Below are 21,504 nucleotides of genomic sequence, written 5' to 3' on the forward strand. Positions count from 1 at the left end.
TCAACAGCGGAAATCGTAAAAAACAAAACATTTAGGTTTTTACGATTTGACGCTGCTAAGATTTTTTTGCATCCAGATGGCAGCACAGCCTACAAATAAATATTACAATGTTACGTATCGCATGACGTATCCGTAATCGTAATTAACATGACATAAAGAACAGCCTTTATACGTAAGTATCATAAAGTGCATATCTTTTATTAGTTGACATAAATAATAGTTTTATTTATCTAAAGCACGTGTACTGTAAAGTGACAACTCTTAGAGTTTGAATTGAATTCAATATTTTAAAAATAAAGATTTAAGTAGCACATTTTAATAAAAAGTTATAAATGTTGTTAATGAAATGTTGTTATTTTGTCCATCCTGTTCAAATGCATTAATCGTAGAATTAGGATCATCGAATGTGTTACGATTTTCTTGTGTGGTTTGTCCTTATATTTATAATATTACTGAAACTTTAACATCAAGAACGTATCCTGCATTAAAGGTAATTTATAAAAAAGCTTTAATTAATTGAGCTTGATAATATTCTGATAATCGTAAATCGTTATTAATATTGATAACCTAAAAATAAATGACGCAACAAAAACTATATAAAATGTTTGATTTTGCAGGAAGTGGATCATATATTAGGCGGTGCCGAAGCTTGGAAAAACGCGGATTCAATTGATGAACAGTGTCCTAAATGTCAACATCCTCGTGCATATTTTATGCAAATACAAATTCGTTCTGCGGATGAACCAATGACGACATTTTATCGTTGTTGTAATTTTGATTGCTCACATCAGTGGCGTGATTAAAACAAAGTGATCAGTAGCGGTTTACTTTAAAAAAAAAAAAAACATGAAATATCCACAAAATTTATATAATAAAATATTAAACGCTGTAAATTTAATGGATAAACGTATCTCAATTGAGCATCGTAATGCTGTAACATGCGCTGTTGAGCATCTACAAGCAAGCGGTGTGATAAGCATTCCAACCGATACCGTTTACGGTTTAGCATGTAATGCGTTAAATCAAAAAGCGATTCATAAGTTGTACGATATTAAAGGACGTTCCGAGCATAAACCATTAGCGATTTGTTTGGGTCGAGTGAGTGACTTAAATCGATGGGCTAAAATCAATCACTTACCAACGAATTTATTAAATTCCTTGTTACCCGGTCCTGTAACCTTAGTTCTAGAATGCACTTCCGTATTAGATAAATCATTAAAACCGGATAGCGGGAAAGTTGGAATTCGTATTCCAGATAATCAGTTTGTACAAAATGTATTAAGTTTAGTAAATTATCCGTTAGCGTTAACTAGCGCTAATGCAAGTGGTGAACCAAGTTCGTTAAATGTTGAAGAGTTTGAATCGTTATGGCCATATTTAAATGGGATCTTTGATGCGGGTCCATTGGGGTTTGATGATTCACAAAGGGCTGCATCCACGGTTATTGATTTAGCATCGATGGGGTCCTTTAAAATATTACGTCATGGCATCTCAAGTCACAAAATTATACAAATTTTAAATGCGCATGGTCTTCATGAGGCCATCAATAGTTAATGTTTTTTTTTTAAATATTACAAGTGGAATTCAAAATTTTAAAAACCCCCGAGAAATTTTTATCGGGTACATCCTCTATTAAATTGCTCTTTTTCTTAGAATCTTATCCAAACTGAACCGATTTTGAGGACCATCGCCTATTTTTTAGTTTTTACGGATACGGAACGACTGAAATCGTATTTGAAACATAGCTAAGAACATTCCCCATTAACTAACCTGTAAAACGAAACAAAAAATCTAAATCGGTTCATCCTTTTAGGCGCTACAATGCCACAGACAGACAGACATAGCGGTCAAACAACACCCCTTTTTTTGTTCGGGGGTTAAAAATATCCACACATGTTTATATTTGAACAAATTTATTGGTTATGCCCTAGAAAATTTTGAAAATTTATTGTTAAATAGTATTGATTCATATGCGAAATTTCGAAATCCGTGTAAGTGCAGTTTTACTGTCACTCATCAATCACATTGATTGATTCATTGAATTTTTGCGTGGGGCATAAAGCCCAATATTTTTTGTAAATAAATTTTTGTATATTTAATTAAAAATTTTTGTTTTTGTAATTTTAAAAATTTGTTCAAATAATAAAAAATGATTAGAAAACATTAGTTTGAATTTTTTATTATTAGTTATGGAATAAATTATGTCATTTTTTGAATAAAAACATTACTCTAGCAAGTATTTTTCTGTCCTACCCTTATTTTCCTTATTCCTTTATCAAATTTCATGATTCACCCTCCCATTTTTAAGATTATTATGAATAGATTTGACGTAAAATATACGCAAGATCTAAAAATGTACCGCTTAGGAAAAAACACGCTACACAAAAAATTTGAAGGAAAAAATATCATAAATTTAAATAGTAAGTTTATTAGGCAAACATGTTTGTTTTTACAAATGCTTTCTTAATACTCTAGAATTAGGTATATTATTATTTTGAATGCATATTCTTTTAATATTCATTCACGAAATTGATTGTTTGCTGTTTTTAGTCACGGGTTACGGTAACTACGGCAGCGGAATTCCGCACTGGCCGAGTTAGTATATATTTATAAAACTGCAAACCAAAACGTGACCAAATTGTAAACAAATTTGATACAAGCACGTTGTGACCAGGACACCACGTACGTAGTCGATGGAAGATCGATATTCTCATAAAGCAAGTTGATGAGATGTATGTGAACCCTTTTTACTCTACACCAGTGATCCACAGTTAAATTTTATCAAGGTCCGTTTAAAATTTGTATAAGATTGGTGCGGACCGATCTTATTTACGAAGAAAAAAGTAGAACTTGAAATGTTTTTGTTGATGTTAAGAAAATGTAAATTTTGGAAAATTATTATTGATAAATGATAAGAAATCAGATGACTAGTCATCTAGGCAATTTACATGACGTAAATGTAAGAAAATCCTCTATAAATATCGTAAAAGTGTCAAAAACCAAAGTTTTTTTATGTTTTCTTTTTGGAAAGCGCCGTTAAGTAATGTTTTTTTTTTTTTTTGCATACACAAAATATTTGATAAATTTTCTTCATGGTGAAAACCAGGCCACTTTAAAAAACGTTTGCGATACATTTTTGTAGACATCATTTGTAGGAATTGAACAAGCTCTCACACAGTATTTTTACGATCATTATCTCTATATTTCACCAATTTGAACTTGTTGACTGACTAATTAATAATTATAGAAGTATATTACATTCCTAAACTAAAATGACTCCAATTTGGATACGGACCTGCTTCCACAAATACCTATCTAGTACTTATCCATTATTTTATAATAAAAATATGCAAAATAAAAATGTTTAACGTCTCTTTAGCAAACGTACCGAACAGACAGGGCCGGTTATGCAAATGAGATAAGAGTTACATTGAACTTTAATTACTGTACAGACTGTACTGTACTGTCCTGTCCTATACGTAGCCCGTTGAATTTTAAATTTGGTATTTGATTTTGTAATATTTATTTAAAATAATCATAGAAAGTTACAAACAAGACTCACTACTCAACACTCATTATCATTAACATTAACAAAATTAACTTTCATTATTTATACAATTGTTAATAATTAAACCAATAAAATTATAATTAATAAATGACCTTACAAATATTATAAATTATAAATATATTTATTAATAATTATTATAGCGATAGATTCTTTAAAACTGAATAGTCAATTATTTGTGAAATTTTATGACAAGTCAACAACATTTTGTAAGTAAATATTTTTTAAAAAATTAAATTTCATATTTTTGTTTTATTATTTGAATTTCTTTTAAATTTAAAATTTAATCAAAATTTAGTTATAGAAAAGGTTGTCTTTAAAACAAATACATAGACCTACCGTCTGAAAGTTCCGGAGAGCTAACAGATAAACTAGAAAATCGGAGGAAAGTGATGTGCGAGTATCAAGACTATTTTGGATAAAAGGCTTGATTTTTTTTGTAAGAAGTTGGACTAAATCTAAATCAACTTCCTTTGAAAGGCTATATTTGAAATGAGTAAATTTCATTTGACTTGAACTAAGATTTGCTTTATTTATCAAAAATCATTAAAGTGTTTGATTAATTATTTAAAAAATCAAATAATTTATGTTTTATTTATAATTATAAATAAAATTAAAATTAAAGCGATAAAATTGATATGAATAGCAAACCTTTTTATAAAAAATTATGAATGGGCACCATTCATTTCAATTTTATAAGTTAAGTTTTAATTTAGTACTTTATTAATAGACAAAGAAGTCGCTAGATATTGTTTAGCTTTTTACAATTTATCGCTGCTGAAGTTGTGTTTTCCATCCAGATGGCAGCACAGCCTAAAGTGACCACGTGACCTAATTTGACGCTCAATGAAATATGAAATTATGAATTCCGATCTTTTAGACGAAAATTATATATGGACCAATAAACTACTGTTATTTTTATGATAAACAAATTTGCAAAATATAAAATTTACTACAAATTTATAGCCTTAGATTTATATAAAAATCATAAAAAATGCACCTAATACGCAAATTATTAATATCTTGTACACGCGGTATTTCAGACATATTATTTAACCTCTATGACGTAATATTTTCGTTACACTAATTTTGATAAATATTTGAAATGTTGATGAACGAGTCCCTTTAACATTTATTTCAAATAATAAAAACAAATAATATTGATTATCGTTTAATACTCAGCTGTATAACTGTAATCTTCAAAATTAAATCGTTGTTCAATTTCAGTATTAAGTTTGTGAAAATGTTGAAAAAGGACATGATCCTATTAATAGGATTATTAGTTTGTGTTAAAACTTGCTACTCATTGGATAATGGTTTGGCTTTAACACCTCCCATGGGATGGATGCATTGGCAACGATATCGATGTATTGTGGATTGTAAAGAATATCCAGATGATTGTGTCAGGTATGCATCAAAATTATCAAAAAGATCAAAATATTTAAAAATAAACAACGTCAATAGACTTGGAGACATTCATCCAAAATTCAAAAGTATTAACAGATGGTTCTGAACCTTACTATTGATGATCCATTAATAAATTGATTGGAAAATACTATAGCTTACAATTAGACTCTCAATCGACCAAAAAACTTTTTTGAGGAACACACTTTGTAACCATGGAGAGTGGGAGTGGGTTCTTAATATTATATAAAAACAAAAATTTTTAAAAATTTGTACGATCTTTTTGTCGGGTTCAATTCAAAAATACGTATTTTGAGTCAGGGCCATGTTTATTGTTTTTGGAAATTGATGGACCACCAATTTTTTCCTAAGCGGTACATTTTTAGACTGTGAGTATATTTTTCGTCACACCTAGACATAATTAAGCTTGAAAATGAGGGATGGATCATAGAATTTGGAAGGATGAATCATTGAGTAAGGATAGGATAGATAGACACAGCACAGGCAGTGACATCTAGTCATTAAAAACATAAACTAATTTAAATTTTTAAAGATTCAATTATGTAGGTATTTAAAAGTTGTAAATTTAAATTTTAGTGAACAACTATTTAAAAAAGCAGCCGATTTAATTGTGTCAGAAGGTTACGATCAACTTGGCTATGAATATATAATTGTTGATGATTGTTGGTTAAATAAGACACGTGATGAAAATGGCAGATTACAACCAGACAAGGATCGATTTCCAAGTGGAATGAAGGCATTAGCTGATTATGTTAGTATAAAACTTATAAGATAACTAACTTCTTAGGATTCCGTCATCAAAGATGGATAAATGAACCTTTATAATTTTACCATTTTCGTCTGTGATACAAAAATTAACGTTTTTAAAATTTTAAAAGGACTTTTCAACTAAAATAACATATCTTTCAGAGATAAACAGTTTCAAATCAATCTTCTCAAATGAACATAACGTCAAATATGTGAAGCTTCAAAACGCATGAAGCTTTTTATACAATGTATATATGAAATATATCAAGGTATACTAAGTTTAGTCCGAAGTGAGTAACGCGTTTACCCGTGAGGGCGCAAATTATGTATGTTTGGCTATCTTTCTTTCCTTACATGACGTCAAAGAACAAACGATTGCCTAACTTACATGATATTTCAACAATTACCTCAGTCAAATGTTGGTTTTAATTTAATTTTGAACTGTTATTTGATTGAAGCCTTATTATTATGCAGATCCATGGTAAAGGATTAAAATTTGGTTTGTATGAAGATTTTGGAACGAAGACATGTGCAGGATATCCTGGTGTTTTGGGACATTTAGAACAAGATGCACAACAGTTTGCTGATTGGGATGTAGATTATGTTAAACTTGATGGCTGCTATTCTAATATTACCGAGATGTACGATGGTCAGTATTTATAGGTTCTTGTGTAATGTAGCGTACTACGATAATGTACGCCTTTTATCAATATTTGAGAAAGATGGGCTTTCTAGGCGCCACGCTGGTGGTCAATTAAAATATTATACATTGTGCTCAAAGTTAAAATATCAATTTTATCTGTCATATCTCAAAGACATGTTTAATAATTTAAAATATATAATTATATAGAATTGTACCGAATTATATAAAATTATTAGTAATTTTACTTGAATTTCTCCCGGGAACTGACTAATTCTGACTTTGTGAGTACATTTTGCCAGATAGCTTTAAAGAGCATTTCATTCGTTATAATTTTAGTTAAAAAATTCCTTTTTTTATGGCAGGTTATACACAATTTGGTAAATATTTGAATGAAACCGGACGTCCAATGGTTTATTCGTGTAGTTGGCCTGCTTATACAGAACCACTTGGAATTCCGGTAAAACGACAGCGGCACCTTTCTAAAGATAACTTCACATTGTAATATTTTTAATTGTTTTAGGGTGATTATGAAACCTTATCAGAATATTGTAATTTATGGCGTAATTGGGATGATATCGATGATAATTGGGCAAATGTATCTCGTATTATTGATTTCTTTGCTGAAAATCAAGATCGTTTTATACCTTATGCTGGACCTGGACATTGGAATGATCCTGACATGGCAAGTCTAAGTATTTATTCATACAAATTGTATTTACGAACATAGTCACTTCAGCTGGCTGTACCTTACACGCTCAAAATACGATTCTTCCAAAAAGTTTTTTGACATATTGTTATAAATGTTTGTATTTGGTCAAACGCTGACGCTCATAGCAATTTCAAGATAATTTAGCAGCTCATATTTTGATAAACTTGACTTTTTTGGATAAATACTGTAAACTACGTTTTTATATATTTTGTCGTGTCCAAAATTTTACTTTGACTACAAAAATTTTTGTCTAGAATTTAGCAAAGTTTTGCAATTTGTGAGGCTATTGTATTTAAATTCTATGTAGCGATTAGCCACTTCAGGTGGTCATGACTTTGTGGCAAGTCAACATAAATTTATCGTTTTTGCTAGAGGCACTAATAGGTAAATTTAAAACATGTTTCAAGTTTTTTTTTTGAACTAGGCCATGTTCGTAATTGTTAGATGGTAATTTTTGTAAAATCAAAAACTGAAATTATATTTTGTAGTTAATTATTGGTAATTTTGGATTAAGTGATGATCAAAGTGAATTACAAATGGCGATTTGGGCCATAATGGCTGCACCATTAATTATGTCCAACAATTTGGCTACAGTAAAACCTCAACATAAAGCTATTTTACAAAATAAAGATGTGATTGCTGTCAATCAAGATGCATTGGGCATACAAGGACGACTTGTTTTTAAGGTTTGTTAATGTTTCTTAATTTGTATAGCCATAAATAATAATATTTGTTTAAATTTAGAAAAATAAACTTGAAATATGGACACGTCCAATATTACCAATTGTAAATAATCATACATCGTATGCGATTGCATTCATCAGTCAACGATTTGATGGTCGTCCATACCATTTAAATACAACTCTACAAGAGATCGGTCTTAACAATCCAAATGGTTATACCTTTAAGGTATGTATTTTATGTATTTTTAAATAAATAGCTACTAACTATCCGTGCAGCGGATCAAAAAATGAAAACGAGTACCTAAACAGTGGTAAACAACTGATAAGTTATCTTATTGAATTTAAAAAGTGAAAGTGTACCTTAAATATTGTAGAGGTAGACTGATTGTATCATGTTCTAAATGATTCCCTTTTTTAGGATCTGTACAATCCTGATAAATATGATTCGAGTGAAGTTTACAAAGCTATCAAAGTCACATTATTCCCAACAGGTATAAACAATTTTAATTGATTTTAAATCGTTCAAACTCTTTTACTAAAATTATTTTCAATTTTTTTAGCTGTGGTTTTCATAAAAGCCACCCCAGTTGACAACGAACAAGTCCCCAACGAGAAATTAATTGAAGTAAAACATATTTTTTAAGTAAAATAAATTTTTTTAAAATAAATATTACTTTTATGTACCTGTAGTTACTTTCATTTTTAAACATCATTTAAATTTTAAGTTTTTCCTTTTTTAGTCGTAGTCGTAAATTTATTATTTTCGTTTATAGCGGTCCACTTCTTGTTTTAATTAGTACGAGTACGAATTATTATCAAAATAATGATTGATCTAATTTAGCTTGTCAAACAAAGTGTGTGCAGTGGTGTGAATGAAGAGTGTAATTATCGACCAAACTTTTAGATCATTTTTCATCACATTTTCATATTTATTCTTTTGAATAAAAGCAATATTGTTTAGTTTCTAAAATGATTCTCTGGTTTGAGGATTATTAACTGTAGACCTTTGCCTTCACATATCTTTAAAGAAAAGAGGCAACAGACGTAAACTTATAAGCTCTAAATCTTCAATTATAACTTTATTGTTTTACGAGAGATTTATTTAATAGTTAAGGATGTATGAGCATGACAACAATGTTTGATTTAAAGGCTTAAAATTTGTTTGTAGGTAGTCTTTTACTCAAAGAATATGTGGTTAAAATTTCAGCTTAGGTATCCGTGCAAATTTTTAAGAAAAAAGTCATTAAAAATCGATATAAAATACATTGGCTCTTATGGAGGAATCTCAAAAAACGACATATTTTGGAAGTTTTTGATAATTTTCATTTGGAATGAATGAAAACAAATTTTAAAAAAACTTTTTAATAGAAAGTAAACATATTAGCAATGAATTAGAAAAGAAAAAAACTAAGTGTCACCGTCCATATAAGGGATGTAAGAGCAGGGTAGATTAAGGGTTGAAATTATTTTTATCTTATTTTCAACTTTGATGATGAATTTTGTTATAACTTCATGAATGTAGACGAAAAATAAGAATAAAATTTTTCGATATGTGTCTTGGTTTTCGAAATATCGAAAGCTAAATAATTAAACAAAATTTTCAATTTTCGATATTTTGAAAATTAAGCCAGATATTGAAAAATTTTATTCTTACTTTTCGTCTTATATCGTCAAGTAATAATATAAATTTATCATCAAAATTGAAAATATCTATTTTTAAATTTGTGCCCCCACTACCATGCTCATACATCCTTAATAGCCAAACAGTTCAAATATAGGATTTATGGGATTTACTACCTCTTCAGACTTAATTAAGAAACTATGTGTTGCTCACCAAAAGCAAAGAATACAGATACCTACAATCTACTGCTACATACTAGATCTAGAAGGTTATTTTTATATACGTATACAAACTCACTCACTCATTGGTAGATGGTAGTGTGTAAACTGTAAACTACTCCTCCAGGGGATTTAAGTGTTACAGATGTATAACGACTAGGCATGTATTGGTTTGTTATATTCATTGATAGATGACGCTACACGCCTAAAATGTTTATTTTATTTTATTGTCCCTTCATACATAGTGTTTATTGAAGTTTAATTATTTATATATTTGTATAAAATTCAAGCAGTAAACTTGATTATGAATGATCTGAAAAATGTTATTTGAGGTGTAGCTGTAGGTAATAATAAACAATTTCATTCTTAATAAAAATTATTTAATTCAATTATGTATGCATGTATATTAAAACTAAATAAATACATTTTATAATTATTATCAATATCATTTTTATTTTTCCTTAACTCTAATTTATAAAACAAAATTAGTTTTTATATTTTTGTATAAATTCATTTTATTAGATATAGAAAAAAACAACCTTTTGTTTATACTAAATATAGGTTTTTTTAATTTTCTTTGTTTTCAATTCCCAATTTTAAATTAAGAAAGAATTTGTTATCAGAATTGATCATCAAATTTTTTTCGGTATTAGCTTTAGTTAGCAGATTCCTAATTTCCGATTTTCGTAGTGAAAACTTTTTATTTTACTTACTTGTATACTTCATAGGTAAAATAAAAGGTGTATATCCCCCCCTCCAAATTGAAAATTTGTTATAAGTTATTGGTCTGCAAAGTTTTTGGTGAGTATGTATACATAATAAAATATTGTGCTTTTCGCAATAAAAAAAATATTATAATAAATAATTCAAACATATAAAATAATATTTAAACATTTAACTCAGTTAGTTGTTAATTTTCATTTATTAAATAAAATAAAATATTATTTTAAATAAATGACCTTCAAATTTTGATTTCATTAAAAATGATATTTTTGTTTGCATGAAAATAATTTTTATATCAAAATACTTAAACTTGCAACAACAAATTAATTATGTAATTCACATTTTATTGAAATAAACATATTTGTACATTTTACACAGTAACGTAGCCGATATTATAATTCAGATATTATAATTAAATATCAATATTAATTAAAAGAAATAATTGTATAAATACCATATTATATTAAAATAATAATTATAATACAAAAATAATTCATTTCTAATATAAATATCAACATTTAATAATTATTATTTAAGTATTTTTTAATCATTCACAGTTCCAAAGATAAAAAAATCAATTTCGAACAAAATTTTATATCTCTAATTTTAATTAAAACATGGGTTTTTATTAATTTAAATTCAGCGAAAACGGAACTCATAATGAGATTATTTGACTGATAATTTTGATTTTTCTTAAAGATTTCGAATATATTTATTTATTTACTTTACAGATAGTTAATGGTTTGACCTCTGTGGGTCATATCCATCATGACATTTTAAACTGAAATTTATATAAATATCTAAATTGTAATCCTTACTAAAATATAAATCCTTAAAAACATTTAATTAAAAATATTGTTAATTAATATTCTTTTAATTACAGTTAATAAATCATTTTTATTAATTTTGGATCAATGCAATTAATATTTTTATGTAAATTATTGATTCCTTTTCTGAAATACAAATATTATTTATTTAAATTTACTAACCTTTAAGAAATCTCCTTCTGGACGATCAGGATTATACGATTAACCAAAAAACACTGAAAATAACAAAAATAAAAAAGTTTTTAATAAAAATCATATTTAAAATCATCTAAAAAATATTTATTAATTTACCTGTATATCAAGTTTCACTGATTTTCAAAATTGACTTTTTTTTTTTTGTTTTACACCACTTTAATACAAACATTTCACTAAATAGAAAAACTATTTATACAAATTTTTATATAAAAATTATTATAAATTATAACGATTTTCCCAGAAAAAATCAATAAAATGTGGAGCATAATTTTAACGCGTCCTCCTAGCACCAAGTTTAACACTCAAATGGGACGCTTGTTAATTTAGAATTATGGGTATTATTTTTGAATTAAAGAGAGAGAGTCACTGTACTTAAAATATGCTTTTTAAATGAATATTTTGATTAATTTTAAAAGTTTCTGGTAAAATAAATTATGAAAAATTAATTTAAATTAATTTTAAAATATAAATTTTATTTTAAAATATGTTTAAATAATATTTAATATTAAATAAAACTTTTATAAAAGTATACAATTCATATTTGTTATCCTTGTCTAACGCTTAAATAATAAAACAATTGAATACTTATAAATGTCAAACTGACAGATGATTTTAATATTTTAAAATGTTTTATTTTCATATAAATTGATGAAAATTATGAAAATTTAGGTTGAAAATAGAAAATTTCATAAAATTTTATCTATAAATGCACTTTTCTTTCAATTTTTGTTGAATTTTTTTTTATTCAATCTAATGCATATTAAGTACATATCTACCTATATTGAATCATATAGAAGTATATTTCAACTGTTTAGAAAACAAAATAATCTATTTAAATGAATCTTGATAGAAATTTCAGCAACCTTATAAGAAGGCCTGGAAAATTCCTCCTTTTACTTATCTATCATCCCTTTTTTTACCCATAAGAATAGTTTAATAATAATAAATTCAGATGTCCTATTTCTTTGCTTCTGTTTCAAAGGCAACTTATTTTGTTCTGTAATGGCATTTCGTAGAAAATAAATAAATCACAGCATATACAGGATATTTAACTAATTTATAGTCTTGTTAGTTGTAAAATATTTTATTTGAGCTTACTATTTTGAATCATTTTTTATAATAATTTCTCATAAGCCCTTTTAATAATAGATCTTTATAAATAGATCAAAAAAAGACATACTCTAGCCTTGGAAATAAAGGTTTTAAGGCATATCATGTTATAAATATTTGATATAACACGTATTTAACCTAATTATTATTTTTTTGCACTTATTAAAAGCTTTAAGAAAGAAAAGCTTGTGTGTGCAACAATAGTTTTAACTGCACAACCAGTCAGAGAGAGGCGCATGGCTGGCTGGCTATTACAACTGTACTCACTGTAGCTATACATTACATACACGTACGTAGGGAAAACGAAGGATTTTAACGTACTATGATTCCGATCTCCAGCAATGTCAAGTCCGTGTTTGAACGCTTGTATTAAACACGTTTCCACTTTTCATATAATTTTACGTCTGTTTTTACAACAATCGACATGAAAAACTCGTTATATTCGTGTAAAATTTTAAAAGTTTCTAATATGAATCATTTAACATAAAGCTTTTGTGTGAAGTTTTTGACAACAATAATGTTAGCTAATAAGTTAAGTGAAACTAAAAGTGTTTTTAAAACTTTTTAAATTTAGTTTGATTGTAAAACAAAAAGTATAATGTGTGCTTTTTATCTTTGTATGAACTGATGCTGTAGCTAAAGCTACAGCTACATGACACCAGTTCAAAGATAAAATAGGTTTTTATAATTTTGGAATAAGGAATAAAAGTTGTTTTAATTTTATCTGAAAAATATTTCAAGTAATTTGTATAAAATTATTGCAAAGCGCAACAAGTAGTTGTAATTGAAAATGTAAGTTTTTAAAAATAAAAGTTGTAAATTTTATTAATTCATAAAATTACAAAGATTAAAACTATATAGTCGATTTCAGTTAGTTTGGAATATTCATATATTTCGATTAGTTTGGAATTAATTTAGTTTTGGAATATGAAATTTATTTTTGTTAGTTGAGTTTAGTGAAAGTTTAATAAGTTTAATGGATTAAAAATATTTTGCGGTAGACCCACAGAAAAACATTTTCAATGGTTTTACCATTATGACGTCATATGAATAAAACAACAAGTGAACAATTTATGTATGGTTGGGTTATGGCATCTTCGTACCAACAATTGACATTATCAAAGATTTTATCTATTTTTATTGTAATTGTGTTTATTAATCTGGCAACAATATCAACATTAACAGAACAAAGTAAGTACAATTATTACATTTCAATCATATTCAATGAATAAACAATTAATTAATAATCGGATACAAGATTTAATAAAAATTAATTTTTGTAATCGTGTTAACTTCGTTGCTGAGAAAAAAACCAACTCAACCAACACCCACACCCACACCCACACCCACACCCACACCCACACCCACACCCACACCCACACCCACACCCACACCCACACCCACACCCACACCCACACCCACACCCACACCCACACCCACACCCACACCCACACCCACACCCACACCCACACCCACACCCACACCCACACCCACACCCACACCCACATCAACACCCACATCAACACCCACACCCACATCAACACCCACATCAACACCCACACCCACACCCACACCCACACCCACACCCACACCCACACCCACACCCACACCCACACCCACACCCACATCAACACCCACACCCACACCCACACCCACACCCACACCCACACCCACACCCACACCCACACCCACACCCACACCCACACCCACACCCACATCAACACCCACACCCACACCCACACTCAACCCAACCCAACCCAACCCAGCCTAACCCAGCCTAACCCAACCTAACCCAGCCTAACCCAACCTAACCCAACCTAACCCAACCTAACCCAGCCTAACCCAACCCAACCCAACCCAACCCAACCCAACACAACCCAACCTAACCCAACCTAACCCAACCTAACCCAACCTAACCCAGCCTAACCCAACCCAACCCAACCCAACCTAACCCAACCTAACCCAACCTAACCCAACCTAACCCAGCCTAACCCAACCCAACCCAACCTAACCCAGCCTAACCCAACCTAACCCAACCCAACCAAAAATTACAAAAATTGTATTTTTTTGAATTTTTTATAATTTTTTCGATTTTTACAAATTGCAAAAAGTGTAAAAAAAGTTTTTGTTTCCGATTTCGATAAAACTAAGTTTATAAGGTAATTTTGACCCGAAAATTACAAAAATCGTGTTTATTTGACCATTAAATGAGTAATTTTCGAGATATTTTATGAATCTGACTGTAGAGCCAACATTTTCATTCCGTTCAGTCTCTGAAATTATTCCGCATTGAATCTAATTATTCCGAAATTGTCCTTTTCATTTCAATTACGATTCATTACTGTTTCGGACACACAGTAATAAGTTGGAGATATATTGTTATTCATTTTATTGCATTAGATTTTTAAGAAACTGTCCGAACAAAAGGTAATCAATTTTTAAAATGAAAATGATTTTTTTTCTAAACCATCCCTGAACTATAGCGAACAAAACAAAAACAAAATTTTGAAAATCGGTCCAGCCGTTTTTGAGTTTTAGCGAGACTAACGCACAGCAATTTATTTTTATATATACAGATATACTACAATAAAGATTAATTTATTTATGTGTGTATGTATGGAGGTTACATGATGTATAAACTATATTTTTAGACCATGTGTGTTTGTACCATCTAGGCATATAGAGAGGTATTATATACATGTGCTGTAAGACTACAGATACGATACGACAGATCTTCTGTTGTATGCATGCAGAGAGTGGTTATCTGTAACTAAAAAACTCCCACTCTCCAAGCGTCTTCCAACTAATGTTCAACACTTGTATATAATACCTCTCGCTTAGATGCATTACTAAACGGATGTATTCTGTCATGCTGCAGATATGTATATGCCTAGATAGTACAAACACACATGGTATAATATACTAAACTGTACTTACTTATAATTTAATGTTCATTCTTTTATGTTTTTGTGTTTCTTTTTTTTTTACAGCGTTAAAAATGAATGTACGAGTAAGGCGAAGTTATGATGTTAGTACCACACATAGGACAAGTAAAAGTTCTGGAAAAGAGAACAGCAACGTAACAGGAAAGTTAGCGACCGGTGGTTCCAACGACAGGAGTTCTATTTTTGTAACCGAGAATAGTACATCAATTATGGCACAAGTTGGGGGCACAGCAACATTACCGTGCGTTGTTAGGAAATTTAGTTCGGGAGTTGTAAGTAACATATGATATGTTACTTGTATCTAATACTAAATAATAGAAATATAACTTTCTAGGTATCATGGATACGACGTGAAGATTATCATTTATTAACGGTAGGATTAGCTACGTACAGTAGTGATGGTAGATTCCTTGTTGAACATGTTAGACATCTACAGAATTGGGCACTTCAAATCAAGTACGTGCAAGCTCGTGATGCAGGCATGTACGAGTGTCAAGTGTCTACACATCCACCAACTAGTATCTTTATTCATCTTATTGTAACAGGTAAGTAATTAAATAATTATATTCATTTGTTTATTATTAAGATGTTCCCACTTAACTCGCTGACAATCCATTTTTATCTTCTCTTAGACGATGGATATTGGTCGCGGTATATTATTCCTACGATATTTAGCCATACCACTTGTGTGATGTGGTCTTATTATTTTTGCAAAGGTTTTTGTTTTTCATTTCAGAAGTGACAGCTGAAATACTTGGATCACCCGATCTTCATATAAAGAGTGGTTCAACATTAAAGTTAGTATGCAAATTGCGTCAATCAACTGAAGCCCCTGTGTACGTATTTTGGTATCATGAAGATAGAATGATTAACTATGATAGCGCTCATGGTGTTTCTGTACATTCTGATAAGTCATCTAGTGTGTTAACAATTCAAGAAGCAAAGAAAAATGATAATGGCAACTATACATGTATGCCATCAAATGCAAAACCTGCTAGTATTAATGTGCATGTGTTAAATGCCACTGCAGGTGAGTTTTCATAGAAAAATAATAATTTGCGCACAGTTCCCTTTATTTTTTGACTTTCTATCTTCAAAATTGACCAAGATATGGCAATTTTAAAGATGCATTAATTATTTATTTGTAGTTATTTAGTGTAATTGTACTATACATATATAACTCTGATTGTTACAGGAGAACAACCAGCAGCCATGCAACATGCAAACAGCAGTTCATCAAGCACAACAATACATTGTTGTAGCTTTACAAGAACTCAACAATATAATAAAAGACTTTTATTAATAATTACATGTGTAACTTTAACAAGACTATTATTTTCTACCTTAAAGTTCAGTTAGTTACAAAAGCGTGTATTTTAGTTTTTTTAAATTATTATTTATTTTTTCTTTTTTAATTTGTTAGACAATTATTTATTTATCAAAAATTCAGTATAAAATATGGTGGGAGAATATGTAAATATGGAATATATCCTGAAAATTCTGATCAGGGTAATTGAAAAAAATAGTACGAATGTTCTGTAGCACCCTATATAAAGTTATTTCAATATTATTATTATTATTATTTATAATAATACAAAAAACAATTTCTATGTCCATTAACAAAATTAAATATTAATATTAATAATTATAAACAAACAAACAATAATACCAACAACCTATTCTAATAACAATCATTAAAATCAATATCAATATCTAATAATTAAAAATCATGTATTTATATTAATTGAATCAACCAACCATATGTTTTATTTTTATCGAAACAATCGAAAATAACTTTTGTTCATTTGTAAATATCCGAAAAATGTAAATTGAAAAGGAATAATTTGTCTTAAAATAATGATTGCAACCTAGTCATAAAGAACCTCTAATTCTCATTTTGAAATACTCATGTTTTGAAATGAATGTTTCCTCACAAAAATTCAGAATTTTTTTTTTTTTTTTTTTTTAATATTTATAAGATAAATTTTCATATTAATGTATGTATGTAAATTTGTAAATATTTTGTAAGAATAGGTTATTCCTACAAGTACAAGTTATTTCCTTGGCCACAGTGTACCTACCATTGATCACACATCTCTAAGAATTGAGTTTGGTAATTACTCCTTCGATCATTTTTGTATCCATTATTCTCAATTAAAATGTAAATTAATTATTGTGATAATAAATGATTTTGTTGATTACCAATGTTTTTTTAAAATTTATTTTCACCATTCAAACCCTTTAAAATAAATACATACATGTGACATACTAGAGACTATACTTAATATACCTTACATATTACATATATGCATGGTATAAAAATATGGTTGCCTTTGCAAATTATTAAAATTAGTTGGTACCTACTTTAATATGGAATATGGAATATAATAATAGTTATATCAAAAGTTCAATTTTAGTTTTGATATATCTGTGCGCAGAATAGACATCATACTGAATAGACTACATACATACATAGCTATAGTCCAGTTAAATTCAATAATTTTACTTTAATTTGAATCCCTTGAAGCTATATTGTTATTTATAAGTGCTTTCAAAAAGCTTCATATGTGCTTTATACATAAATACAGATTACCATAAATACAATGTGTTTTTGAGTACTGACGTATAATTTTTATCACAAAAATTATCAAAATCAGTCATTCTTATACAAAAATTGTAATTTATGTAGATCTGAGCTAAGCGTATTTGAGTAATTTCAGAATGGATGAAAATTTTTATTTCCATTTTCGAAGTGTCTCAAGTTTGAAACGATTCCAGAAAAAATTAGAACCGGTTTTAATCGTTATACAGGGTGTTCAATTATTGATAGCAGAAAATTATTATAGTAAATTGAACTTATCAAGTGATTATGGGGAAATTAGAAGGATTTATGCATTCACAGACTAACAAAACTCAAAATAGGTGTCACTTTAGAATATAGAGAAGGCTATCATAAAACAATAATTGATTGTAAATTGGTTTAATTGATGGATAGGCAATACTAAAAAACTATTTTGTTATAAATAAAGACAACAACAAAATACTACATATTTATCAAATTATTTCACCAATACAGACACACTTAGTTGTAGGAGATATCGAGGAGGAATAGCACGATGATGGTAGATTTATAATTGAGTTTTATGAATATGACTTCAAGTTCTTCCGAAATTTCAGGTGGATCGAAAAACGGGAAAATACTGACGTACGACCTGTAAAAGCTCAATGCTTTTTCAAACTGATCATACTCTTTGAGTTACCTCTGCTCACATAGATTATGAAGTGGATTTAAAATATTTAAAAATCAAAGCAAACTTTAATAATTAATTCTAAAAAGAGATAAAAACAATATAACTAAAAGCGTTCGATAAAACTGTGGATGAACATGAAAAAGCTAATAATCTCAGTGTAAAATTGAGTGTGATATTGTAATTTGCATTTATTTATAAAGCTTTTTTGTTTCAGCCTAGAGCATAATAACTACGGTCTACGGTCTACGGTCAACCAGTTATTATCAATGTTCATTTTAAAATAAATTAAAAGTAAACACTCTATATCTATATCTATAACATAAATAATAATATGCAAGGCTTGTGTGCTTGTGCTTGTGTGTATGTACGTTCGTTCCTCGTCTACATACGTAAATATGGACAATATTTTTATATACAAGCTGATTTTGTGTGAAACTAAAAACTTCACAAAAAATACCTACTTGGAAATAATAGGTGATAGATCATAAATTTGATAGGCACGTTTGATTTCAAATCACCGTCATACTGTCAGTCTGCGGTGTCTGCCACTATTTTTCCATAAAAGTACATGCTGTATCAAGAAAATGATACTTGTGTTTATCCGATTAGGATCTACATTTTCCTTCGTTTGCTTCAACCCTACTCTCTGTGGTTCCAAAACCGGCATTAAGTTTTGCCTGCCACTATTTATCCCTATTTATAAAATAATAGATGGTTTGATTTACCGTTGCATTCACATTTTTATCCATATTTATTTACTAAGAGCGTATTTACTATAACGCGGTAGAAAGTTAGGTTTCATGGACGTTTTTACGTGCCATATCCTTGAATATACTGTATACATATTATTTACCATTAAACGATATTAAGAACTTCTGGAACATACTGTATAGTTTAGTGGGCCATAGCCATAATATATCACGAATATTGCACTAATATAAACTAGTATTCATAATTCTCAAAGCGCAAATTATATTTTCATTACGTCGAACAATATAGAATATGTAAATGTAAATTTGCTGCTATTTCTGTAAGTAACAACAGAAATATGTTTGGTGATGCACCGTAATTATGAAATGGTCTACAATAATACGGGAATGTTGTCTAGGTAGACTCTCTCTAGACTCTCAAAAGAGCTGTTTCGTAGAAATCACAATTAAATTTTTAAAAAGATTGTCTGAAAATTATGCCCGATATTATTTCGGAAAGTTTATTAGAAATATAAATGAATATGTCTCAACTCGAAGTCAACAAGAATTATCCTTATAAAGCTTATCTATTTAGAGGTTTTATCCTTATAAACTGGAATACTTTTTCCAACTTATATGATTATGTAAGTATTAAATACATTTCCTCATTTAACTGATGACACACGTTGGGTTGGCGTGTCTGATAACGTCGTTTAATAAAATAATAATATATACCAGATACCTGTTAAGTAAAATACGAATCGATTATAAAATGAAATTGCATTTTTTTTTGCAATTAATGTCATCATACACTTGGAAATGTTAGGTACTTCTACTTCTCTGGCAATGTAGATAACTAGATAGTAATAGTAATAGAGTGTTTCACTTAATCAAGTATTGAAAATGTTGTCTATAGATTACTATATCATCAAATACGATCACTACCTACCTACCTGCTACTTACTGCAACTGACTGGATACGTATCTATAGATGCTATATACATTGAAAGCAACCTACCTACCTATGAAGGATATGGTATTCGGAATCAGATCAATAACTTTCCGACTTCGGACTTACTTAAGACAAATATTTTTTGGAACTATAATGTTCCTTACCGCACGCTATAATTTGTTTGCTGGTTAGGAAGTAAAATAAAAAAATGTGCAGCAAATGTGGAAATTCAGCTAATATTAACGTTTGAACACATCCAACATTTTATATACGTCAGACGTAAAAAGCCTAATATTAAAACTCATCTATAAAAAAGATGAATTTAAATTGAGTTCGGGGTGAAAAGTATAACTATCTATCAGAACGTTAATAAAAGGTGAACAGGGAATGCATTCCAACGAGGTAATTTATTACATTTTTATCTAATAGATTCTTCCTCTATTTTTTTTTTTTTTTATCATTTCAAGTAATTTCAAATGAATTTATTTATTGAACTATCTCCATCTCCATTGAGTGGTTAAATATTTTAAAATGTTTACGATATATTAAAAAAATATGAAACTTTAAGTGCAATTCAATTATTAACTCTTATATATCGATGCTATTTTAAGGACAAAAGTCGATACGTATAATTTAAAGTGTGCCATTTTTTAAAATATAAACAGATTCGCTCCGATTTGGATAAAAATCATTTTCTAGAGTGATTTCAACCTGGAAAATACAAAAATCGTGTTCATTTGACGATTCGATGCTCAGTTTCCAGAAAAAATTCGAAAAATCGAAAGTAATTTTATGCCTCCAATTTCGCCCGAACTTTGTATAACAGGTAATTTTGAGCCAAAAAATACAAAAATCATATTCATTTGATGATTCGATTATTAGTTTTTGAGAAAATTGCACTTTTCGTTAAATTTTTGCCGATATTTTGGAAACTGAGCATCGAATCGTCAAATGAACACGATTTTCGTATTTTCCAGGTTGAAATTAGTCTAGAAAATGATTTTTATCCAAATCGGAGCGAATCTGTTGACTCGATTTTTTTAATTTTCTGAGGCCGACCCCCCCTTTGAAAAAATTCGAAAAATCGAAAGTAATTTTATGTCTCCAATTTCGCCCGAACTTTGTATAACAGGTAATTTTGAGCCAAAAAATACAAAAATCATATTCATTTGATGATTCGATTATTAGTTTTTGAGAAAAT

At 28.9% G+C, this 21,504-nt stretch overlaps 4 protein-coding genes across 5 annotated transcripts; all 4 read left to right on the forward strand.

Moving 5' to 3' along the window:
• Positions 1 to 240: 240 nt before the first annotated feature.
• Positions 241 to 848, forward strand: LOC123299191 (DNA-directed RNA polymerase III subunit RPC10). Its single transcript, XM_044881486.1, has 2 exons — positions 241 to 490; positions 618 to 848. The coding sequence occupies exons 1-2, from the start codon at positions 347 to 349 to the stop codon at positions 801 to 803; spliced, it is 330 nt and encodes a 109-aa protein (XP_044737421.1). The 5' UTR covers positions 241 to 346; the 3' UTR covers positions 804 to 848.
• Positions 847 to 2,006, forward strand: LOC123299190 (yrdC domain-containing protein, mitochondrial). Its single transcript, XM_044881485.1, has 2 exons — positions 847 to 1,551; positions 1,972 to 2,006. Exons 1-2 carry the CDS (start codon positions 847 to 849, stop codon positions 1,993 to 1,995), a joined length of 729 nt encoding a protein of 242 aa, XP_044737420.1. The 3' UTR covers positions 1,996 to 2,006.
• Positions 2,007 to 3,698: 1,692 nt separating this feature from the next.
• LOC123299189 (alpha-N-acetylgalactosaminidase) lies at positions 3,699 to 8,457 on the forward strand. 2 transcript variants are annotated; one of them, XM_044881483.1, is made up of 10 exons: positions 3,699 to 3,774; positions 4,793 to 4,972; positions 5,567 to 5,741; positions 6,212 to 6,386; positions 6,743 to 6,837; positions 6,901 to 7,062; positions 7,578 to 7,775; positions 7,834 to 7,998; positions 8,191 to 8,263; positions 8,333 to 8,457. In XM_044881483.1, exons 2-10 carry the CDS (start codon positions 4,809 to 4,811, stop codon positions 8,413 to 8,415), a joined length of 1,290 nt encoding a protein of 429 aa, XP_044737418.1. In that variant the 5' UTR covers positions 3,699 to 3,774; positions 4,793 to 4,808; the 3' UTR covers positions 8,416 to 8,457. The 2 variants fall into 2 exon arrangements, with proteins under 2 accessions (XP_044737418.1, XP_044737417.1); XM_044881482.1 differs by lacking the exon at positions 3,699 to 3,774 and having other exon boundaries at positions 4,734 to 4,972.
• A 5,055-nt stretch (positions 8,458 to 13,512) lies between these two features.
• On the forward strand, positions 13,513 to 18,888 carry LOC123297649 (transmembrane and immunoglobulin domain-containing protein 1-like). The gene is made up of 6 exons (XM_044879396.1): positions 13,513 to 13,657; positions 15,457 to 15,683; positions 15,746 to 15,956; positions 16,148 to 16,441; positions 16,607 to 16,725; positions 18,877 to 18,888. The coding sequence occupies exons 1-6, from the start codon at positions 13,513 to 13,515 to the stop codon at positions 18,886 to 18,888; spliced, it is 1,008 nt and encodes a 335-aa protein (XP_044735331.1).
• Positions 18,889 to 21,504: the final 2,616 nt, after the last annotated feature.

The sequence above is a fragment of the Chrysoperla carnea genome, chromosome 4, assembly GCF_905475395.1.
Source record: "Chrysoperla carnea chromosome 4, inChrCarn1.1, whole genome shotgun sequence".
NCBI lineage: Eukaryota > Metazoa > Arthropoda > Insecta > Neuroptera > Chrysopidae > Chrysoperla > Chrysoperla carnea.